Here is a 21,363-nt window from a genome sequence, read left to right as displayed (position 1 = left end):
AAATCCAGAAGATACATGCATGTCCTAATGACTGTATCCTCTACCATGGCAATGAATACGAGAATTTGGATGAATGCCCGGTATGTAAAGCATCGCGGTATAAGATCAGGCGCGATGATCCTGGTGACGTCGAGGGTGAACAACGTCCTAGAAAGAAAATCCCTGCCAAGGTTATGTGGTATGCTCCTATAATACCACGCTTAAAACGTTTGTTCAGAAATAAAGACCACGCAAAGTTGTTGCGGTGGTATAAAGAAGACCGTAAGGTAGACAATATGCTGAGACACCCAGCTGATGGGTCCCAGTGGAGAGCGATAGATAGAGAATTTTCAGAGTTTGCAAATGAGGTTAGAAACTTAAGGTTCGCCTTAAGTACAGATGGTATGAATCCTTTTGGACAGCAGAGCACTAGTCATAGCACTTGGCCAGTTACTCTATGTATCTACAACCTTCCTCCATGGTTATGCATGAAGCGGAAGTTCATTATGATGCCGATCCTCATCCAAGGTCCGAGGCAACCTGGCAACGATATTGATGTATATCTGAAGCCATTAGTTGAAGAACTTCTAGTTTTATGGAACAAACCAGGTGTACGTGTCTGGGATGAGTACAAACAAGAACACTTTGACCTACGAGCAATGTTGTTCGTAACCATCAATGATTGGCCTGCTTTAAGTAATCTTTCAGGTCAGACAAACAAAGGATATAATGCATGCACACATTGTTTTGATGACCTTGACAGTATATATTTGAAAAGATGTCGAAAGGTCGTGTACCTTGGCCATCGTCGATTCCTTCCTTTGAACCACCAAGTAAGAAAGAAAGGGAAGCATTTTAAAGTAAGCCAGACCACCGGAAGAAGCCTCATAACCGAACCGGGGAAGATGTACTCGCAATGGTCAAGGATGTGAAAGTAGTATTTGGAAAGGGACAAGGCAGTGAATCTGTTCCCAAAGATGCTAATGGACATGCACCCATGTGGAAGAAGAAGTCCATCTTTTGGGAGCTACCCTATTGGCAAGTCCTAGAGGTCCGCAACGCAATCGACGTGATGCACCTGACAAAGAATCTTTGTGTGAACCTGTTAGGATTCATGGGTGTGTACGGGAAGCCAAAGGATTCACTTGAAGCACGCCAGGACTTGCAGTGCATGAAAGAACGAGACAACCTTCATCCAGAGAAGACAGGTGATGGACGTCATTACTTAAGTCCTGCTAGCTACACGCTTAGCAAAGAAGAGAGGGACAACATGTTCGAATGTCTAAGCAGCATCAAGGTCCCATCGGGATTCTCCTCCAATATAAAGGGTATAATAAATGTGCCAGATAAAAAATTCCTAAACTTAAAGTCCCACGACTGCCACGTGCTTATGACGCAATTGCTTCCAGTTGCTTTAAGAGGAATTCTACCTCCACATGTACGTCTAGCCACCGTGAAGCTATGTGCATTTCTCAATGCAATTTCTCAGAAGGCAATCAATCCAGTGGAACTAGCTACTCTACAGAACGATGTGGTTCAATGTCTTGTCAGCTTTGAGTTGGTGTTCCCTCCATCCTTCTTTAATATCATGACACACATCCTAGTTCATTTGGTGAAGGAGATTAGTATTCTTGGACCTGTGTTCTTACATAACATGTTCCCCTTCGAGAGGTTTATGGGAGTCTTGAAGAAATATGTGAAAGTCCGTTCTAAGCCTGAAGGAAGCATCGCCCAGGGCTATGGAACAGAGGAGGTCATTGAGTTCTGTGTTGACTTTATTCCTGACATTGCTCCGATTGGCGTTCCCGAATCACGACATGAGGGGAGACTCAGTGGTAAAGGAACTTTAGGGAAGAAAACATATATTGGCATGGAAGACGATTATTTCAATAAAGCACACTACACAGTTCTTCAGAACTCGTCATTGGTGCATCCGTACATCGAGATACATAAGGAGTTCTTACGATCCAAGTTTCTAGGGAAGACTGAAGCTTGGATTAGGCGTCAGCACATGAAAAGTTTCAGTGGTTGGTTGCGAAAAGAATGTCAAGGCGATGACAATATTGATGAGCAACTGTATTTGTTGGCTAGGCAGCCATCGTGGCATATCCTCACGTACCAAGGGTACGAGATAAATGGGAATACATTTTACACAGTTGCCCAAGATAAAAGGAGCACCAATCAAAATAGTGGTGTTCGCATAGATGGCACAGATCCAAATGGGAATATACAAACATATTATGGCCGCATAGAAGAGATATGGGAACTAGACTACGCACCTAATTTTAAAGTCCCTTTGTTCCGGTGCCAATGGGTGAAGCTGACCGGAGGAGGGGTAACAGTCGACAAAGAGTATGGAATGACAACAGTGGACCTCAACAATATTGGATACAAAGAGGAACCATTCGTCCTTGCTGCCGATGTGAGTCAGGTGTTCTATGTGAAAGACATGTCTACAAAATCAAAGAGAGGAAAAAACGAAGACATCAACTCAATGATCAATGAGCCAAAGCGCCACATAATTCTTTCTGGGAAAATAAATATAGTAGGAATTGAAGACAAGTCAGACATGTCCGAAGATTACGAAAGAAATGTCCGAATTCCACCCTTCATAGTGAAGAAAGATCCAAGCATCATGTTAAATGATGAAGACACTCCATGGTTACGACAAGATCATAACCAAGGGTCATACGTCAAGAAGAAATTCACTGTTGTGCCCGCATGATACAACGATGCATGTTTAATATATTATGTTTTAGAGACGGATATTATGTAATATGTTTTCGGAACCCTAGATTGTCTAAAATTGAAAAGTTTTGAATACCAAGTTTGTTCATATCATCAATATCTACAATCCTTATATAGACCATTTTTTCATTTGAGAAAGCTTGAATAAAATGTAGTTCAATTTTCACAAGTGTGTGACATAGTTTTAGAAAGTCTATAAGAGATAAGGAAAATTGTGACTAGTGTTTGATAAAAATTTCTCAAATGGGAAAATGATCTATGTAACAATTGTAGATCTTGCTGAGATGATCAAACTTGGTATTCAGAGTTTTTTCATCTGAGGTCATTTAGTGTCTCATTTGAGCAAGTTTGACCAAGTCAAATTTGGTCAAATGAAAAAACAACACTTTGACCCTAGTATTATGGACTCTAAATGACTTCGAATTGAAAAGTTTTGAATACCAAGTTTGTTAAACTCAAAAAGATCTACAATTGTTGTTTTGGTCAACTTTCCATTTGAGAAAGTTTGGACGGTTCAAATTTATGATTTTTAAATTTCAACGCCTACAAACTAGTTTTCGGAACCCTAGATTGTCTAAAATTGAAAAGTTTTGAATACCAAGTTTGTTCATATCATCAATATCTACAATCCTTATATAGACCATTTTTTCATTTGAGAAAGCTTGAACAAAATGTAGTTCAATTTTCACAAGTGTGTGACATAGTTTTAGAAGTCTATAAGAGATAAGGAAAATTGTGACTAGTGTTTGATAAAAATTTCTCAAATGGGAAAATGATCTATGTAACAATTGTAGATCTTGCTGAGATGATCAAACTTGGTATTCAGAGTTTTTTCATCTGAGGTCATTTAGTGTCTCATTTGAGCAAGTTTGACCAAGTCAAATTTGGTCAAATGAAAAAACAACACTTTGTCCCTAGTATTATGGACTCTAAATGACTTCGAATTGAAAAGTTTTGAATACCAAGTTTGTTAATTTTGGTCGAATTGAAAAAACAACAATCCTTATATAGGCCATTTTTTCATTTGAAAAAGTTGTACAACAAAAAATACTATATTTTCTTTATTTTTATAGGTTTAACAAAAATTTCCTGTCAATTTTGGTCAAAAATCGAAAAAAAATTGAAACATTGACGTTACAATAATGTGATAATAAATTTCCTATCGAATAATATTAGTTTTATTAATTTTAAGTTACAAATATATTTTTGCATTAACAAAATACTTAGTATTAGTAACATTTATATTCTATATTCATAAAAGAAATTAAAAACTTTAGGTTACAAAATTTTCCTATTTACAATAAATAATTAGTTAATCAATAGTATTTTTTAAAATAAATGTTGCAAAGTATTGAAGTTGATATGGAATTCATTGTTTAACCTAGTATTAAACAAAATCAAAACCCCAGGCCAATTACGCTGGCGGGTTGCCAAAACTTTTAGGCCTTCAGTCCCGGCCCAGACTAAGAACCGGGACTAAAGGGTGGGCGGCAATTTCGTTGCGCGCCCAAAAATACCTTTAGTCCCGGCTGGTCAAACCAACCGGGACTAAAAGCCTTTAGTCCCGGCTTGTAAGGCGAGCCGGGACTAAAGGGTTCGGCCTTTAGTCCCGGCTGGTAATACCAGCCGGGACTAAAGGGTTTTTAGTCCCGGTTGGTGTTACTAGCCGGGACTAAAGGGTCCCGGCCTATATATATCGAACGTCTGTTCTGTTCATCTTCGATCTCGTCTCGGCCGCGCCATCCGCCGTCGTCGAGCTCGTCCTGCCACGCCGCCGTCGTCGTCTACCCCCACCCGGCCGCGCCATTCTCCCGGCCCGCATCGCGCCGCATCCCGTCTCCGCCGCTGCACCCGATCCCACCCTCCGTCGCCGAGGCTTCCCGCGCGCCCACCGCCGTCGAACTCGATCTCTACTGCGCTCTCGATCGGCTGCCGTCGTCGAGCCTCGCCCGCCCGGCCTCGTCTACCGTCGTCGAGCCCCGCCCGCCCGGCCTCGTCGTCGAACTCGCCCGCCCGCCCGGCCTCACTGCCGTCGTCGATCGATTATAATGTTGGATTTTTCATTGTTTTTTTAGATAATACTAATAAACAATATTTAGTAGTTATTTAGTTTTTTAGTTAGTTTTTTAGATAGTTTTTGATATATGTTAGTTAGATTTTTTAGTTAGTTAGATTTATTAGATAATTGATATATGTTAGTTAGATTTTTAGTTAGTTAGATTTATTAGATAATTGATATATGTTAGTTAGATTGTTAGGTGATATATGTTAGTTTTTTAGGTAATTTTTTAGTTAGTTAGATTTTTTAAAATGTATTATCTATTACTAGTTTATCTAATTTCATGTTGGATTTATTTAATTGGATTTAGTAATTATATATTCTATCTCTTATATATATCTAGAGAGAGATTCTATATGGTATACATATGTACTTAATTATTTCTATATGTATATATACATGTACTTATTTTCATGTGTTGAGAGAGAGAGAAAATTGTATCTAGAGAGACATTCAATGTGTTATCACATGCATATCTAGAGATATAGACATATGCACTTATTTCTATGTGTTGAGAGAGAGAGAAAATATATTGTATCATTCTATGTGTATATATATACATGTACTTATTTCCATGTTTTTGGATCGAAAGTGTTTTTGATTCGATTCCAAAGCCTATACCTTATTATTGTTTATCCTTATGAAATATTATGTGTTATTATATTTAATTGGATTTAGTAATTCTATATGTGTTATCACATGTACTTATGTTATGTACCATAATAATTCTATCTATGTGTTATCTTGAAGATACAAATGGCTGCTCCGGATGATAACTTGAGTGATGACATAATGGCGGATATTATCAACGCCGGCACCAATGTGGATGTAGATGACACGAGTCAGTACTTTGCTGATTATGATGATATCCTGAATATGCCGGTGGTTGAAGATCAACAAATTGTCGCGCAAGAAAATACTGGCGAGGTATATTCGATTATCTATCATCTCTTATAGATGCATGCGTACGTATATTTGTTGTTAATCGTTGTGTTTCTACTCATGTAGCCGGTCTCTGGATCTACATCAACCACCGACAAAAGTAGGAAAGTCCGAGGGCCAAAAAAGCCATTAGAGGGCCGTTTCATAATATCAGAATTCGACACCGACACCGGCAAACCATTGGGACCACATGCTCAGACATATGTCAATCAATGTGGGTTCATTGTAAGGGATAGGATCCCAGTTAGTGCTCGTGAATGGAAGCAGAAGATATCCGCTCCTAATGTTAGTTTTGTATCTGATCGTGATAAGAACCTAGCTTGGAGAGATATCACTCAGCATTTCACATTACAAGCAGATGATGCTTTGAAGGAGCTAGTGAGGGATTGGACAATGAAGAAGATGGCAACATTGTTCCAGAGTTGGAAGAAGACATTGTATAAAAAGTTTATCTTGAAGAATGCTACGCCGAATTTCAATGCTAAGGCGTTTGTCAAGTTGGAGTCCCATTGGGATGCCTTCGTAGAATACAAGACATCTCAAGACAGTGAGGAACGTGTGATGAGGAATCGGCAGAATGCCCGACAGAAGCAATACCATCATCGCATGGGATCAGGTGGTTATAGGAGTGCTATTCCCAAGTGGCAGAACCTAGAAGCAGAGATTACTGCCAAGGGAATCATACCTGAAACAATAGAAAAGAACTGGCCTCAACGCGCGAAGAATTGGTTCTACGCTCATGGGGGAAGCCTAGACCCAGACACTGGCAAGCTAATTTTCGGCCAAAAAATTGAGAGAGCAACACAGAGACTAGCTCGTGCTAGGGAAGAAGCTGATAGTGGTGTTTTCAAGCCCAACAGAGAGAAGGATGAATTGACATATGCCCTAGAGAATCCCGAACACGGTGGTCGAACAAGAGGCTATGGGGCGGTTCCGTGGCTACACGCATTCCCAGCAGACAAGGATACCTACAGAAGCCGCCAGAGAAAGAAGGATGAGGAGGCAGAACGAATTCGTGCATTGGAGCAATTTGTTGATGAGTCACGACAAGCATTGCTTGAATCACGTGAACGAGAAAAATCTCTTGAGGCAAGAATGCAGGAGGAGATCAAGAGGCAAGTGCAGCTAGCAATGAGTCAAATGCAATCGCAATCAACGCCGGGAGTCACCATTAGCCCCGTTGGTCAGATGAAAAGCAGTTGTGCTTCTACGGAGCTGCCAGTTATTCAAGACGACGCTGGGTTGCGCTTCCCTGTTGATGACATTACCGAGCCTCTAACAAAATGTGAGCTGCACATTCCAGATGGTAATGCATCAATCATGGTGGCTGTCGGGGTTGTATCTCCAATAGACCGAACGAAGACACCAAGAATCCATGGATCAGTTATTCAACCTGGATATGCTAGCGTCTCGGTCGATAGAGTGCTCAAAGGTTACAGCAATGTTCCTCTTGACATTGAAGGTGGTGATGGGGAGAAGACACTAGGAGAAACAGAGAAGACATTTATTCAATGGCGCAAACGCTTCATCATCATTCCTGGGGCGCCACCGCTTCCCCTACCTCACCCTAGGTACGAATGAAAGTGAATGAAATATTATTTTCCATTAATTTTCTATTGGCTTCAAAAATAATTGACACACAAATTGTTTTTATAGCAGGGTCTCTCCCCAGCCTAGCCTAATCATTCATTCCCCATCTCATCACAGCGTCGCGGGGGGCGAGACGACTTCATCCCCACGGCGATCGCCAACTCCTACACCGGCCCCATCGCCTCCACAACGATCTCCAACTCCTACACCGGCCCCATCGCCTCCACAACGATCTCCAACTCCTACACCGGCCCCACCGCCTCCACAACGATCTCCAACGTCTCCACGCCGGTCTCCACCAACACTGGCCTCATCGCCTCCACGCCGATCTCCAACACCGCCCCCACCCCCTCCACAGCGACGCACTACAAAGACGTCTAAGGTCCCGGCGGCAAAGAAGACCCCAAGAAAAAGAGTTATTTCTCAAGAAATACTTCCTGAAAAGACTGATGAGCAAATAGCAGCTGAAGAAGACAAAAAAGTAAAAGATTTTTTTATAGATATCAAAAACAAGAGTCAAGCAAAGCTTAAGGAGAAGCCGTACTTTTACATACCACGAGATGTGCTGAGGCAGAAGGTCGATGCTCACAAGAAAAAGTTGATTGAACTTCGTAAGCCTTCGCCACTATCAGACTATGACCGCTCCCTCGTGAAGTCACATGATGCAGATAAGAAAAGGAAAAGAGCATCAGGGAAGGATGTCCCACAGCTCGGACAACAGAAGCAACCAATGCAAAATCTTGTTGTTGCTAATGAATATGGTTCCAACATAGAAGTCTATCGACCAGACAACTCTGGAGAAGTGTCGGTTCAAGCCCTTAATGCTTTTTTTAAAGATACTGGTTTAACCTTGGATCAATTGACGGGCAAAGCTCCAATCCAGAACCTGGAAGTTGATACCTGGAAGACTTATAAATATGGCAAAAGTCTGTACAACCCTGCGGCTCTGAATGAATTGGGTACGCAAATGTACTTGCTCAACAAGTGGTACATGCAGGCGTGTGGCAGGGGTGAGCAGTGGATCTTTGTCAGATTTAGAGACCATCATTACTTCCGTGGCGATGACATCTTACATATTAGTTTCGAAGAATTGCATCAACTATTCCACTTGGACGCTCTGGACAAATCAATCATGAGCTCCTTTTGTTTGTAAGTGATTCTTACTTTTATTTAATAAACTCACTTCCATGCGTACGTGTATATAATTATCCTCACATGTAACTTATATTTATATATAGATTCCAGATGTCAGAGCTCCAAAGAATACAAGACACCAGTGTTGGCTTCATTGATCCTTATATCGTATTCAAAACCGATATTATTGTCAAGGACCACTGGGTATCTGAAGCACAGAGGAATATCATGAAGTTCTTCGTGAAGCAGCACGACAAGACAACAATACTTTTCCCGTACAACTTTGAGTAAGTGTTAATAATAATGTAGTCTACACATTTTATGTAATATCAATACAACTTATATGCATGTACGTGTGTGTATAAACCAATGCAGTTTTCACTGGATACTCATTGTCATTGAGTTAAACTCAAGTCGGTTACTAATCTTTGACTCGTTGAGAAAAGAACGGGCACTATACCAAGATATGATAGATATTATCCAGGGGTAATTTCGATCTCTCGCGCACAACTATTATTGAATAGACTTTGCCATAATTTATTAACGATCGTACATTATTGGTCGCACAGGGTTTGGAAAGAGTTTATTCGGCAACATCGCAAAGATTGCAAGGCACCACTTAATGTAGTTGAAATACCAGTAAGTTGTACTATATACACTTCCCCACGTGTTTAATTACTATATCGTACTTCAATTTACGTGTGAGATGATGAGAATAATCTTCTTCTCGTACAGTGGTGTTTGCGGCAGGAACCAGGTAATAACTTGTGTGGATACTACGTTTGTGAATTTATCACTGCGCACATAAGAAGAACTCCTGAAGATGTCCTCAGAGTACGTATATATCAATATTTATTTATTTTTAAAAGAATATATATACATATATGTGTATTAATACTTTTCCTTTTATTTCAAATGCAAGACTGAATGGTTGAAACGAAGGGTCATGCAAAAAGACCATCTGAAAGCAGTTCAAGAGTCAATAGCAGGATATCTTCTAGAAAAAGTGCTAAATCCCAACGGCGAGTTCTACTTTGATCTTAAGGAATAAATGATGTAAATTAAATGTTTATTGATATCGTTATTTTCGAGAACAAGATTATGAAAGTGTTGTATATACACATATATATATATATATATATCTATAATATATATAGTTTCATACTTTATTCGAATATAATAATGCTCAAGATGTGAATTAGATGTAATTATATGCATGCGTGTATTTATATTAGCAACGTAGAATACGTACATAAAAACATATTATATATTAAACAAATACGTGTAACTGAACTGAAAACAAATTAAACAAAAAAAAAAGAAAAAGAAAAGGAACCGTTAGTCCCGGTTGGGGTTACCAACCGGGACTAAAGGGTGAACCATTAGTCCCGGTTGGTAACCCCAACCGGGACTAAAGGGTGCGCCAGGTTCGCTCGGCTGGAGGTCCTTTAGTCCCGGTTGGTGTTACCAACCGGGACTAAAGGTCCCTCTTTAATCCCGGCTCGATGACCCGGGACTGAAGGTTCCACCTTTAGTCCCGGGATCGTTGTCCCGGCGCGGTAACCGGGACTAAAGGCTGTTACCGCCCGGGACAACAGGTCCATTCTGTAGTAGTGCTTGAGGGCATGATTCTTGAACTTGAATATCTCATGGATCACGAGCCAGAATCTGGGGCTAAGCAAATTGCTCTTCTGCACCAATATACCTAGACATACCATTGCGGCTACCCCACTCAAAGCCTCTACCTTTCTTTAACCGCATGCTTGCTGAGAACGACATGTCTGATGTGTCCATCTCCACCCCTAGCCTTTCAAACCATTCCATCATGTTTGGGCTTGTCACCTGCAATTAGATCTTGTGTTACAATAGACGAGTAGCAACGTAGCATACAAATTAAAGCTAGAAATGATACTTTTCATTCTATCACTACTTAAATAAAAGCTTTTAGGATACAACCCAAAAGCGATAATGATACAATTAGGCCATCCATCCATCTGGATGCCTCACTCCACCCGGGCCGCTCGCTCCCGCCCACGCCGTGTGCCCTCGCCCACGCCGCGTGCGCTGACCGCCACGGCCGTCTCCATCTGCCCACGCCCCACCCCCGCCCGCTCGGATTCGCTGCTTCCACCGCGCCGCGTGGACTCACTCCGCCTGCTGCGGCCGACACCACCGTGCCAGGGTGCCTCCATCCGCCGACCGCGGCTACATCCACCGTGTTAGTTCGCTTCGTTGCCCATGCCATGTTGCGCTGAAAACGCGTGTTGCAAACGTATGTTACAGGTGTTTCAGATGTATAAGAGGTATGTTGGAAGTGTTTCATATGGAAGCTGCAAAGGTAGATCCAGATGTTGCACATGTTGCAATGGCTATACACGTATGTTGCGAGTATTTGTTCAAAATGTTTCATCCGTTTCAGACGTATGTTGCAAGTGTTTTATTTGGATGTTGCATATGTTGCAATGGTTATGTTGCAATTGTATGTTTTTTAAATGTTTCATCTATTTCAGACGTATGTTGCAATTGCTTTATCTGAGTGTTGCAAAAGTAGATCTGAATGTAGGTGTGGAGGAAGCCCAAGCTCTCGGTGGCCGTGTTGCTTCCCGAGCAGTGACATGGAGAAGGCCGGCTACTGCGCCTCCCTGGTGTGGTGAAAATGGAGGCTGTGGACATGGGAGTGGCATGGATGGGATGCTGTGGCGGATCGGGCAGGATGTGGAGTGGGATGCTCGCGGATGTGGCGGATCAGGCGGGATGGGCGTGGGCGGGGGAGCTGCATCAGGCGCGGCCGCGGGAGCTCCGTCCGGACAGACACGCATCCGGAGCGGGATGGGCGCGGGCAAAGGAGATGTGTCGTGCAGGGGCGCGGGAGCTGCGTCCGAATAGACGCCATGTCTGGACATCTGGGCGCTAGTGTCGCCGAAAAACTTAATAGAGGCAGGCTAACTTGGGCCCACCGTGCAGTTTTCCATATAGACGTCACAGACCCAATGCCAAGCAGCACATCTGGAAATGCATTATAAGCTAGAACATTGTTTTTCTCTTACACCAAACCACCCAGCAGTAAATAATCTACGGTCGTTTACAACGAAACAAACAGGCTGTCGATGATATGTGGCTGGTTTAGATCGGCTTGGCTTTGAAAAGGGGTCCTCTATAGATGGATTTGACGGGGCAACACTGAACACTATTTGTCCAAATGGCTCATTAATAAATACCATTTGCCTCTATAAATGGCTGGGCCTACTGCTTTTATAAATGATGAGTACGATCGGATCGCCTATGCTAAATAGATTTTGTAACAGCGTGTTGTAATAGTTGTCCACTTAATTATTTCTCATGGATCACGAGCCAGAATCTGCGTGGTGTCATCTTTGTACGTTCTTCTGTGTTTCGAGAACATGTGCTGCACGTATTTCACTAAGAAGATCTTTGTACGTCGTCAGCATACTACTGTAGCTGGACAGAACGATTTTGTGTCTTCTAAAATAACGAAAGAGTTTTGATTCGAGTGCTGAACTTTTTTTTTTGAGCGATTGTTACACAGTCACGGATATGTGGACCGGCCATCCTCATGTCATTTGTCATATATATTGTAACTAAAAAAACTAATTGCACAGTTTGCGACTAATTTACGAGACGAATCTTTTAAGCCTAATTATTTCATGATTTGACAATTTGATGCTACAGTAACAGATGTGCTAATGATGAGTTAATTAGTCTTAATAAATTTATCTCGCGGATTACTGACGGATTATGTAATTTGTTCTTTTATTAGTAACCAAATACCCTATGCGACACCTCCACGTGACACCCGAGGTGACACTCTAAAACTTTACGCTGTGAATTTAAACAAGGCCTAGACCATCCGTTCAGAACCTGAACTAGAATCAGCTAATATTTTAATTCTACGGTGTACGTAGTATCTACCAACTGTCACTACTCTGTTGCGGTGAAAATCTGGTAACAGTCACTCGAGGATCTGCGCCTCTGTATCAGGAGCAGACGATCATGGCGCGTTGACGACCGTGCAAAAAAAAAAAAAGCGTGCAAATGGCGTGTAGATTTGAGGCTGCCGAGCAGTAAAATCGACAATGACTACCGTTGTTAATTTTAAGAGCTTTGTTTGGCTGGTTAGAGAGTACCACCATTAGTGGCCCTGATCGCCTGCAGTCATGGACACATGGTGGTACAGCTGCAGCTGAATCTAAACTGTTTAGCACTGCATGGCTACAGCAGGGTAGTACACTAGTACTTCGTTTGGCTGTTGCCTGATGACTGTGTTCTCACGAGGGAAACGTGGTGCTGTGGTCTGGGCCCTTTTTAGTTACACTTCATTTTACCAAATTTTTCAAGATTCTTCGTCACATCGAATCTTTGGACACATACATGAAGCATTAAATATAAATAAAAAATAAAACTAATTACATAGTTTAGATAAAATTGACGAGACAAATCTTTTAAGCTTAATTAGACTATGATTGGACACTAATTATCAAATAACCACGAAAGTGCTACAATGGTATTTCGCTAAAAAATTTGCCAACTAAACGGTACCCTGGTCTCATGTCTGCGGCTGGCTACAGCCTAATGACTGCAGCCGATCAGGCTAACCAATATTTTTTGTTTTTTTTTTTACTTTTACTTACCATTAGTTTCAGACGATGATTAATAAAATTACAATTAAGAATTACCATTAGTATTGTATCTAAAGTTTGTTGTCGGAGACACTCTAGGCCAACCGTCGTTCTGCCGCACTCCTCCATGGCCGGGCAGCACGTACTGCAAGCCACCCACGCCCATTGCTCTGTTCGCTTGATTGATAAGACATGGCTAAAAGTACTATTAATTGATTTGTTGTAAATGAATAGGGCGTCAGTAGCCTGATTCTTCCTGTGCCCTCCAATTAATCCAAGCGCGTCCTTGGCTGCTCCACTGCTACAGTATATATACACACACGGACATGGTTGCCTGCAGATGGGAGCAGGAGAGTTACAGCATATTCGCTTATTGGTTTCAGTCAGGGCTTATCAGCCAGCCAACAGTATTTTCCTCTCACAACAAACCAGCATCAGCCAGTTCAAATTAGCTCAGAAACCCACCAGCGAACGTGCTATTAGCGTGGTACACGGGGGGTGCCGGTGTTGGTGGAGGCTGTAATGGTGGCGGTGGTTGTTGAGAGGGCAAATGCGCGCGCCAAAGCCATGCCACTCACGTGTGTGCGCCCCTGTGCACGCACATGCCCAGCTCGCATGACGGTGATCGATCAGCGGAGAACTGGAGCCTGGAGGAGGAGCAGGAGGGCCGGGCAGTGGCCGCAGGGCGGCGATGAAGTGAAGTGAGTGATCGGACGTGCCATCATCACTGACGTTCAAGGAGCAATGAGTGATCAGGCCAACCAACCTTATGAAACCATAAATGAACGAGAAAATTTCTTATTTGGCCCGTGGAAGTGGCCGGCGCGGCAGCGTCGTTTGCCCGCGCCGTGGCGAGGCCAAAATGTTAAATTTAAAGAAAAAAAAACAGTGTTAGAATTAAAAATAGTTTAAAAAAATATTAAAAATAAAAAAAAATCACCCAACCCAATTAGAATAGGTTCAACTCATTCCACGTCCTTCAGAAACTAAACACACGCTCAGTGTGTCAGACACATGGAGAATGTGGTCATGCATCCATCTGGTAGAGCATCCTGATCTCAACGAATTCTGGGAAATCGGATCTTTGACTTTTATAGTGCTAGCTGTTGGACTGAGTAGTTTGCTACCATTAGTGCTGTCGTCTTCGTGGCCTACTTGCTCCTTCGTGTTCTACGTGGCTTAATAATGCTGGGGTCTTTATATATGAACAAAAATGAAGCCAAGCTTCCAAAGCAAATCACAGCATTAGTCACCCGGTGCTTCTGTGAACCGTTAGTTTCCTTTTCATTTCGTGTACTTGGCCATGGGTAGCCTTCCACTGGACGACGCCCTTTTCTCCCTAAACCCGGATACATTCGCCGAGGAATCGACCGCCGTGGTCGACTTCCTCGCCCGCTACTACCGCGACATCGAGCGGTACCCGGTCATGGCCCTCGACGCCAAGCCAGGGTCCATCCGCAAGGTTTTCCCCGACGCGGCGCCCGAGACGGGCGAGTCCATGGACAGAATCCTTGACGACGTGCAGCGGGACGTCCTCCCGGGGCTGACGCACTGGCAGAGCCCCAGCTTCTTCGCCTACTTCCAAGCGAACGCGAGCGGCGCGGGGTTCGCCGGCGAGATGCTGTCGACCGGCCTCAACGTCGTGCCATTCATGTGGAAGGCGTCGCCCGTGGCCACCGAGCTGGAGCAGGTCGTGGTGGATTGGATGGCTGGGCTCCTCGGACTGCCGGAGCTATTCTGCTTCGCGGGAGGCGGCGGCGGCGTGCTGCACGGGAGCACGTGCGAGGCCGTGGTGTGCACCCTTGCCGCTGCGCGCGACCGTGCGATCAGCAGGCTCGGCCATGCTGCCATCCTTAGGATGGTCGTATACTCCTCCGACCAGACCCACGCCACCTTCCAGAAGGGTGCCAGGATCGTCGGCATCCCTCCGGCGAACTTCCGTGTCCTGCACACGACGGCGGAGTCCGGGTACGGCCTGAGTGCGGACACTGTCCGAGCAGCGGTCGAGGAGGACGTCGCCCGTGGACTGGTTCCTCTGTACCTGTGCGCTACCGTCGGCACGACTGGTCTCGGTGCCATTGACCCAGTCCGCGAGCTCGGTCAGGTGGCGCGCTGTTATGGTAGGTCCACTCATGCATGTAAGGCGTGCACTGGTCGTACTGATGCACGTACTCACTCCGTCCATAAAAAATAGTCGTCACCAGAATCGTGCTGGATAAACTTTCTTAACTTTAACAATGTTTATAAAAACTACGGGCAACATTTATATTTCTAAATAAAATTATTATGAAAGTATATTTAACAATCTACCTAATGACACTAATTATATATCATAAATATTAATATTTTGTTAAATATATTTCGTCAAAGTTAACGAGAATGACTTTTTTTTAGGGACAGATGGAGTATGCACTAAAATGGACCACAGCTCCAGTGTTGAAACGATTTCATAGATACTCAGTAACTGTCACCTGACAAGAGTCATGGTTCTTATAACTATATATATTTCCAACAAATAACAGGAATGTGGCTGCACATCGACGCCGCGTACGCCGGCAGCGCGGCGATTTGCCCAGAGTTCAGGTGTCACCTCGATGGCGCCGAGCTCGCGGACTCGGTGAGCATGAACCCACACAAGTGGTTCCTCACCAACATGGACTGCTGCTGCCTCTGGGTGGCAGACCCGACCGCCCTCACCAGCGCACTGTCCACTGACCCGGAGTACCTCAAGAACGTCGGCAGCGGCGGTGATGTGTCACCCATCGACTACAAGGACTGGCAGATCGCACTGTCACGACGCTTCCGCGCCATCAAGCTCTGGGTGGTGCTGCGGCGCTATGGAGCGGCGGGCATGCGCAACTACATCCGGAGGCATGTTCGGATGGCCGAGTGGTTCGAGCTCGCAGTGGTGGCGGACGAGCGCTTCGAAGTCGTGGTGCCGAGGAACTTCTCGCTGGTGTGCTTCCGTCTCCGCCCGCGGCTCGGGATCGATGATGACGAGGTGGATGGTCTGAACCGCCAGCTCCTTGCTGCTGTGAATGCGAGCGGGCGGGCGTTCATGACGCACTTCGTCATGGACGGCAAGTTCGTCATCCGGCTCGCCGTTGGCGGGGCCATGACCGAGATGCGCCATGTCCGGGACGTGTGGGAGCTTCTCAAGGAGAAGGCTAATGAATTGGTTGGGGGCTCATGAGGGGTATTGCATGCATGTAGAGCATGCAACGCACTACTTCCGACATTTTTGGCTTTTTATTTAATATAATATTTTTCACTATATATCTGGACATTATGCAAATCTAAATCTAAAGTCAAAACATGTAGTAACATGGAATAGAGGGAGTACTATATATTAATCAGTCTGGAACCTATAAAAAATTCCAGACCACAACATCTACCAAGCGTAATCTTAAAGTTTTCCGTGGGATTGCACAATTTTCCATTGAGTTAGATTCAACTCAATCTGAGAATCTACAGAAAAATAGGTCTGACTGGTTTTTGCGAAGGCTAGGCATGCCCAGGTGGCCTAGTGCAGAAAATCCTCCCTGGCCGGATTTTGAAACCTGCTTGGCCGGTTTAACCCACATATCCAGCCTATCTAATTCTGAAATTTGGCCAGGCCTATTTTGCTACATCAGTCTCCAAAGAAGTGTATTTTCTTCGTCCGGACTCCGAACGAGATGATCCAGCTCGACGAGAGTAATATAATGGTATAGTCTGTTATGCAGGTTCACAATTTTGCTGTGAACGAAGAGAAATATATATAGCTTGTTATGATGACACGGGAGCAATGTTAGATTGAGTAGGAATGATGTGTCATTTAGCTATGCTCGAGTCTTTCGAAAAAAGAGGCTTTCGTAGACTGGGTAAGCAAGCATGTTCGTGGAGAGTAGCCGCTACGTTGCAAGGGATTTGTAGGGGCGGTTCAAGGGGATTTGTAGAGGTGGTCGGCAAACCGCCCTACCATCCCTTTGTTACAAATTGTGAGCCTACAAATTCGATTTGTAAGGGCGGCTATTTCTAAAAAATCACGAATTCAGGTCAAAAAAAAATAGCAAAAATTTCTTTTTTAATCCGGGGAGCACCTACAAGTGGACGTCAGGGTTTGAACCCATGACTCGTGTGTACCCACCTTTACCACTGCACCTAAAACTCACTTGTGTCTATATTGGATATTGGTTCCCCACATATTATCCTAAACCGAGTTTAAATTAATTGTTTAAGGCGTTAAATGAATTCAAACAAAAAAGTTGTAAACTATAAAGTTGTATAACTTTTTTATATCTACAACTTTTATTTTGGTAGTTTCTCCATCCGAGATCGTTTACAAAATTTATATTTCAAATTTGAGAAATTCAAACGTAGTTTCCCTTGACAAGATGATTTCAAATCAAAACGTTGTCAACTATAAAGTTTTATAACTTTTTGAGATCTACAACTCCTGTTTTTGCTGATTGTCCATCCGAGGTCGTTTAAAAAATTTAAATTTTAAATTTTTAGAAATTCAAACGTAGCTTTCCTTCACAAGATGATTTCAAATCAAAAAAGTTGTCAACTACAAAGTTTCATAACTTTTCGAGATCTACAACTTTCATTTTGGTTGTTTCTCCATCCGAGGTCGTTTGAAAATTTTGAATTTCAAAATTGAGAAATTCAAACGTAGTTTTCCTTGACAAGATCCGTTCAATTAAAAAAGTTGTCAACTATAAAGTTTCGTAACTTTATGAGATCTATAAATTTTATTTTAGTCATGTGGTCATTTATTCATCCAACATAGTGGTAGTTACACTGTTCACAAATTTTACATATCACTCTTATATTTATGAAACTATAAGAGCGATATGTAAATTTTATGAACGATGTTACTACAACTTTGTCGGATGAAAAAATGACCAAAATAATTTTATGAACGATGTTACTATAACTTTGTCGGATGAAAAAATGACCAAAATAAAAGTTGTAGATCTTGATGAGTTCTACAACTTTTATGTTCATGAATTTTTTAGCTAAAATCATTTAATGTTTCAAAATGACGTTTGAAGTTGTCATTTTTAGAAATTCAAAATTCAATTAGATAAAATACAGTGATATGAAAAGATGGACAAAATAATAGGTGTTAAAACACAACAAATTAATATAGCATGATCTTAGAAAAACAAATCATCAAATTTGAAGTTAGTATGTGGGAGAAAGACTACTTACAAGTTTCAGTCAGAGATTAAAAAGAGAAATCAGAGTTCTTCAACAATTTCAAATTTGAATATCAAACAACATTTCGAAGTACTAAATAATTTCAAATGAAAAAGTTGTAAACAACAAAATCTCATAACTTTTTGAGATCTACAACTTTTAATTTGGTCATTTCTCCATTCGAGGTCATTTGAAAAAATTCAAATTTTAGTGCTTCATTTTTATTATTCAGCGTCTATTCGCACCTACAAATCAGGCCATTTGTAGGGGTGACTCATAACACCAGCAGTCCTTACAAATGAATTTGTAGAGGCGGCTCATTTGGGAGGCATTTGTAGGGGCGACGCAATATAGAGCCGCCGCTAAAAAAAAAGAAGGCGTTGCTACAAATTCTTTTTGTAGTAGTGAGCGTAAATGTTTTTTAAAAAAGAGAAATTGTTGTGTTTGGTTCGAGAAATATGGTAATCTATCATTGTCCAACTTATCATTTTTGGTTTGAGAAATAAGGTAATATAAAAATTCCGATAGTGACGAGGTTTTGAACCTGGCAGTGATCAGCTGTTCTGCAGTAGGCTGGGGTTTAAAAAATCACCTCGTCTGTCCCACGCCGAAGCACAGGTCTAAGGAACGGCCCTATTCTCACAGGGGTACGGTGCCGCTGTGTATGGGTGGGGCAGAGGTTTGAGGGTTTTCTGGACCTGCGTGAGAAGGTTCTTCTTCTTAATGCAATGCCCGAGGTGGTTTTCCCCTACAGGTCCAGTTTTTATTTATAAAGAGCAACTGGACCTGAAGTTGGTCGGATCTGTTCCATTCTTATAGCTAGCACGCCCGTCATGACATGTCTTGGAACCAATAATTCGTACATTATGTGAGCCATAAACTATGTGCTACAAAATAACAAATGAGTAAACCCCCGACCCTTGGTTTGGTAGATGGAGATGTGCGCAGTGCTGGCCGACCATCGAGGAAAGCAACACTGTGTTTTACAAAAGTTCAACTTGACGTATAGTTGTTGCTATTTTATTGTTACTGGATACATAGATCGAGAGAGATATAGAGTTAATTGAAGTTATAGACATAACTAGGCTTAGCGCTGATGTCCGCTGATATATAAACAATAGGCGCAATGCAAAACCCAGTGGCCTCGCCACTACTTTGTGAGACAAAAACATGCGTGTTTTCAAAACAAAACCAACGTGTCGTCATATAGTTCATCAGAGAGCAGCTAGCTAGCATCAGTGACTCTTGTCGTGCACCATGAACAAGACTTGCTGGGAACATACGTAACCAATGACCTCGGTACTACATACTGCCTCTCACTCTGTCCCCAGTTAACTGTGGTCGTTGGTTTCCGTGTAGAAAGTTTGACTCGATTTGAAAATACGTGCAACATTTATATCTATAAATATATTTATTGAAAACCTAGATTTAAATATCTATCAAATAATATTAATTATGTACCATAAATATTAATATTTCTTATATATATTTACTCAAAGTTGTTTCTCAAGAAGCGAATACGACAAGTATTCAGGGACGGAAGCGAAAACAAATCATTGAGCCCTTTTTGGTTAGGTGGAGACTTGTATGGTGCAGGGTCTTCTTGGAAAGCAGCACTAGGTATTGAAAAGACCAACTGGAACCTAAAGTTGCAGCTATTATGCTTAGGGCATCCGCAATGGTTAGAGCTAGTTACTAGCTCTAAACCAACTTCTGTAATAGTGCTGACTTTAGCACATAGTTTTTAACATAAATGGCCTCACATGACATTCACACATAACCTTGAAATATGCCCAAGAGCTTAGCTCTTGATTAAGAGTTAGCTTTTCTCTCCCTTCTATTAAAATATGAGAAAAATACTTAAAAGGGCTCATAAAAAAGGGTGGGCTAAAATTTAGCCCCCACTTTTAGCCCTCCTATTTGGATCCATGAGGGCTAAAATGTGACTAAAAGAGATGAGCTAAATTTTAGCCCTAGATTCAAACACCTCCTTAAAAGTCAATTGTTGGAGCTGCCTTTATATATCACTAGGAATCTAGGATATAAAATCTACAAGTGGACAAATATTCCTGTACACACGCATCAAACAACTGGCAGTGGTATGCACATGACGACATGCATGCTACGATGGAAATATTCGCATCTCCTCTGATCGTGCAAAACAAACATGCCACCCACCTGACATGAACTCATCACTATGCAAAAATAAACATGCGTTTTTTTATAAAAGAAGGATTTGTTATTTTTAGAAAATAAACGTGCATCGTATGTGTGTACCTGCTGGCCTCTATCTATAAAAATAGGCTCCACGTTGGGCCAAATGATGGGCCTACACGCTAACACTACCCAGCTCACTTTTGGTTTCCATTTCTGTTACAAGTCATTTAGGTGAATGAGGATGCTGATAGTCAGGATAGTGTGAATACTATGTACATCATGTGAATATTAGTTACATTATATGCGTGAACGCATAAAAAACCTGCCACTCGCGTCATGACACATGACTTGAAACCAAAACTTTATATATTCTGTGACCCGAACAACTTGGTACGTGGAGACGTGCGCAGTGGAGCGGCCATCGATGAGAGCAACAGTATTGTTTCTTAAAAGTTTTTTTAAAAAGAAAATTGTTTCACGAAAGTTCAACTTGACGTAATTACATGTCTGGACATCCGGGTGCTAGGGTGGCCGAAAAACTTAACAGAGGCAGGCTGACTTGGGCCCACCGTGCAGTTTCCAGACAGACGTCACAGACCCAATGCCAAGCAGCACATCTGGAAATGCATTAGATGATATGTGGCTGGTTTAGATCGGCTTGCCTCTGAAAAGGGGTCCTCTATAGATGGATTTGACGGGGCAACACTGATCACTGTTTGTCCAAATGGCTCATTAATAAATACCATTTTCCTCTATATATAAATGATGAGTACGATCGGATCGCCTATGCTAAATAGATTTTGTAACAGCGTGTTGTAATAGTTGTCCACTTAATTATTTCTCATGGATCACGTGCCAGAATCTGTGGGGTCTCATCTTTGTACGTTCTTCTGTTTTCGAGAACGTGTGCTGCACGTATTTCACTAAGAA

The 21,363-nt window shown here is 42.4% G+C and overlaps 1 protein-coding gene and 1 pseudogene across 1 annotated transcript; one reads left to right on the top strand and one right to left on the bottom strand.

The window, feature by feature from the left end:
- Positions 1–10,697, bottom strand: part of LOC136481127 (uncharacterized) — a 49,653-nt pseudogene extending 38,956 nt beyond the window's left edge.
- Positions 10,698–14,392: 3,695 nt separating this feature from the next.
- Positions 14,393–16,351, top strand: LOC136483131 (tyrosine decarboxylase 1-like). The gene is made up of 2 exons (XM_066480226.1): positions 14,393–15,209; positions 15,612–16,351. Exons 1-2 carry the CDS (start codon positions 14,393–14,395, stop codon positions 16,280–16,282), a joined length of 1,488 nt encoding a protein of 495 aa, XP_066336323.1. The 3' UTR covers positions 16,283–16,351.
- Positions 16,352–21,363: the final 5,012 nt, after the last annotated feature.

This window comes from Miscanthus floridulus, chromosome 9, assembly GCF_019320115.1.
Source record: "Miscanthus floridulus cultivar M001 chromosome 9, ASM1932011v1, whole genome shotgun sequence".
Taxonomy (NCBI): Eukaryota; Viridiplantae; Streptophyta; class Magnoliopsida; order Poales; family Poaceae; genus Miscanthus; species Miscanthus floridulus.
The sequence above is the reverse complement of the archived record's forward strand: the minus strand, read 5'-3'. Positions and strand labels throughout refer to the sequence as shown.

Excerpts from the sequence above, each read along its gene's own strand:
- LOC136483131 (XM_066480226.1), top strand. The coding sequence starts at position 14,393 with ATGGGTAGCCTTCCACTGGACGACGCCCTTTTCTCCCTAAACCCGGAT. Across the intron at positions 15,210-15,611 it reads TCAGGTGGCGCGCTGTTATG|GAATGTGGCTGCACATCGAC; the intron begins GTAGGTCCACTC and ends AACAAATAACAG.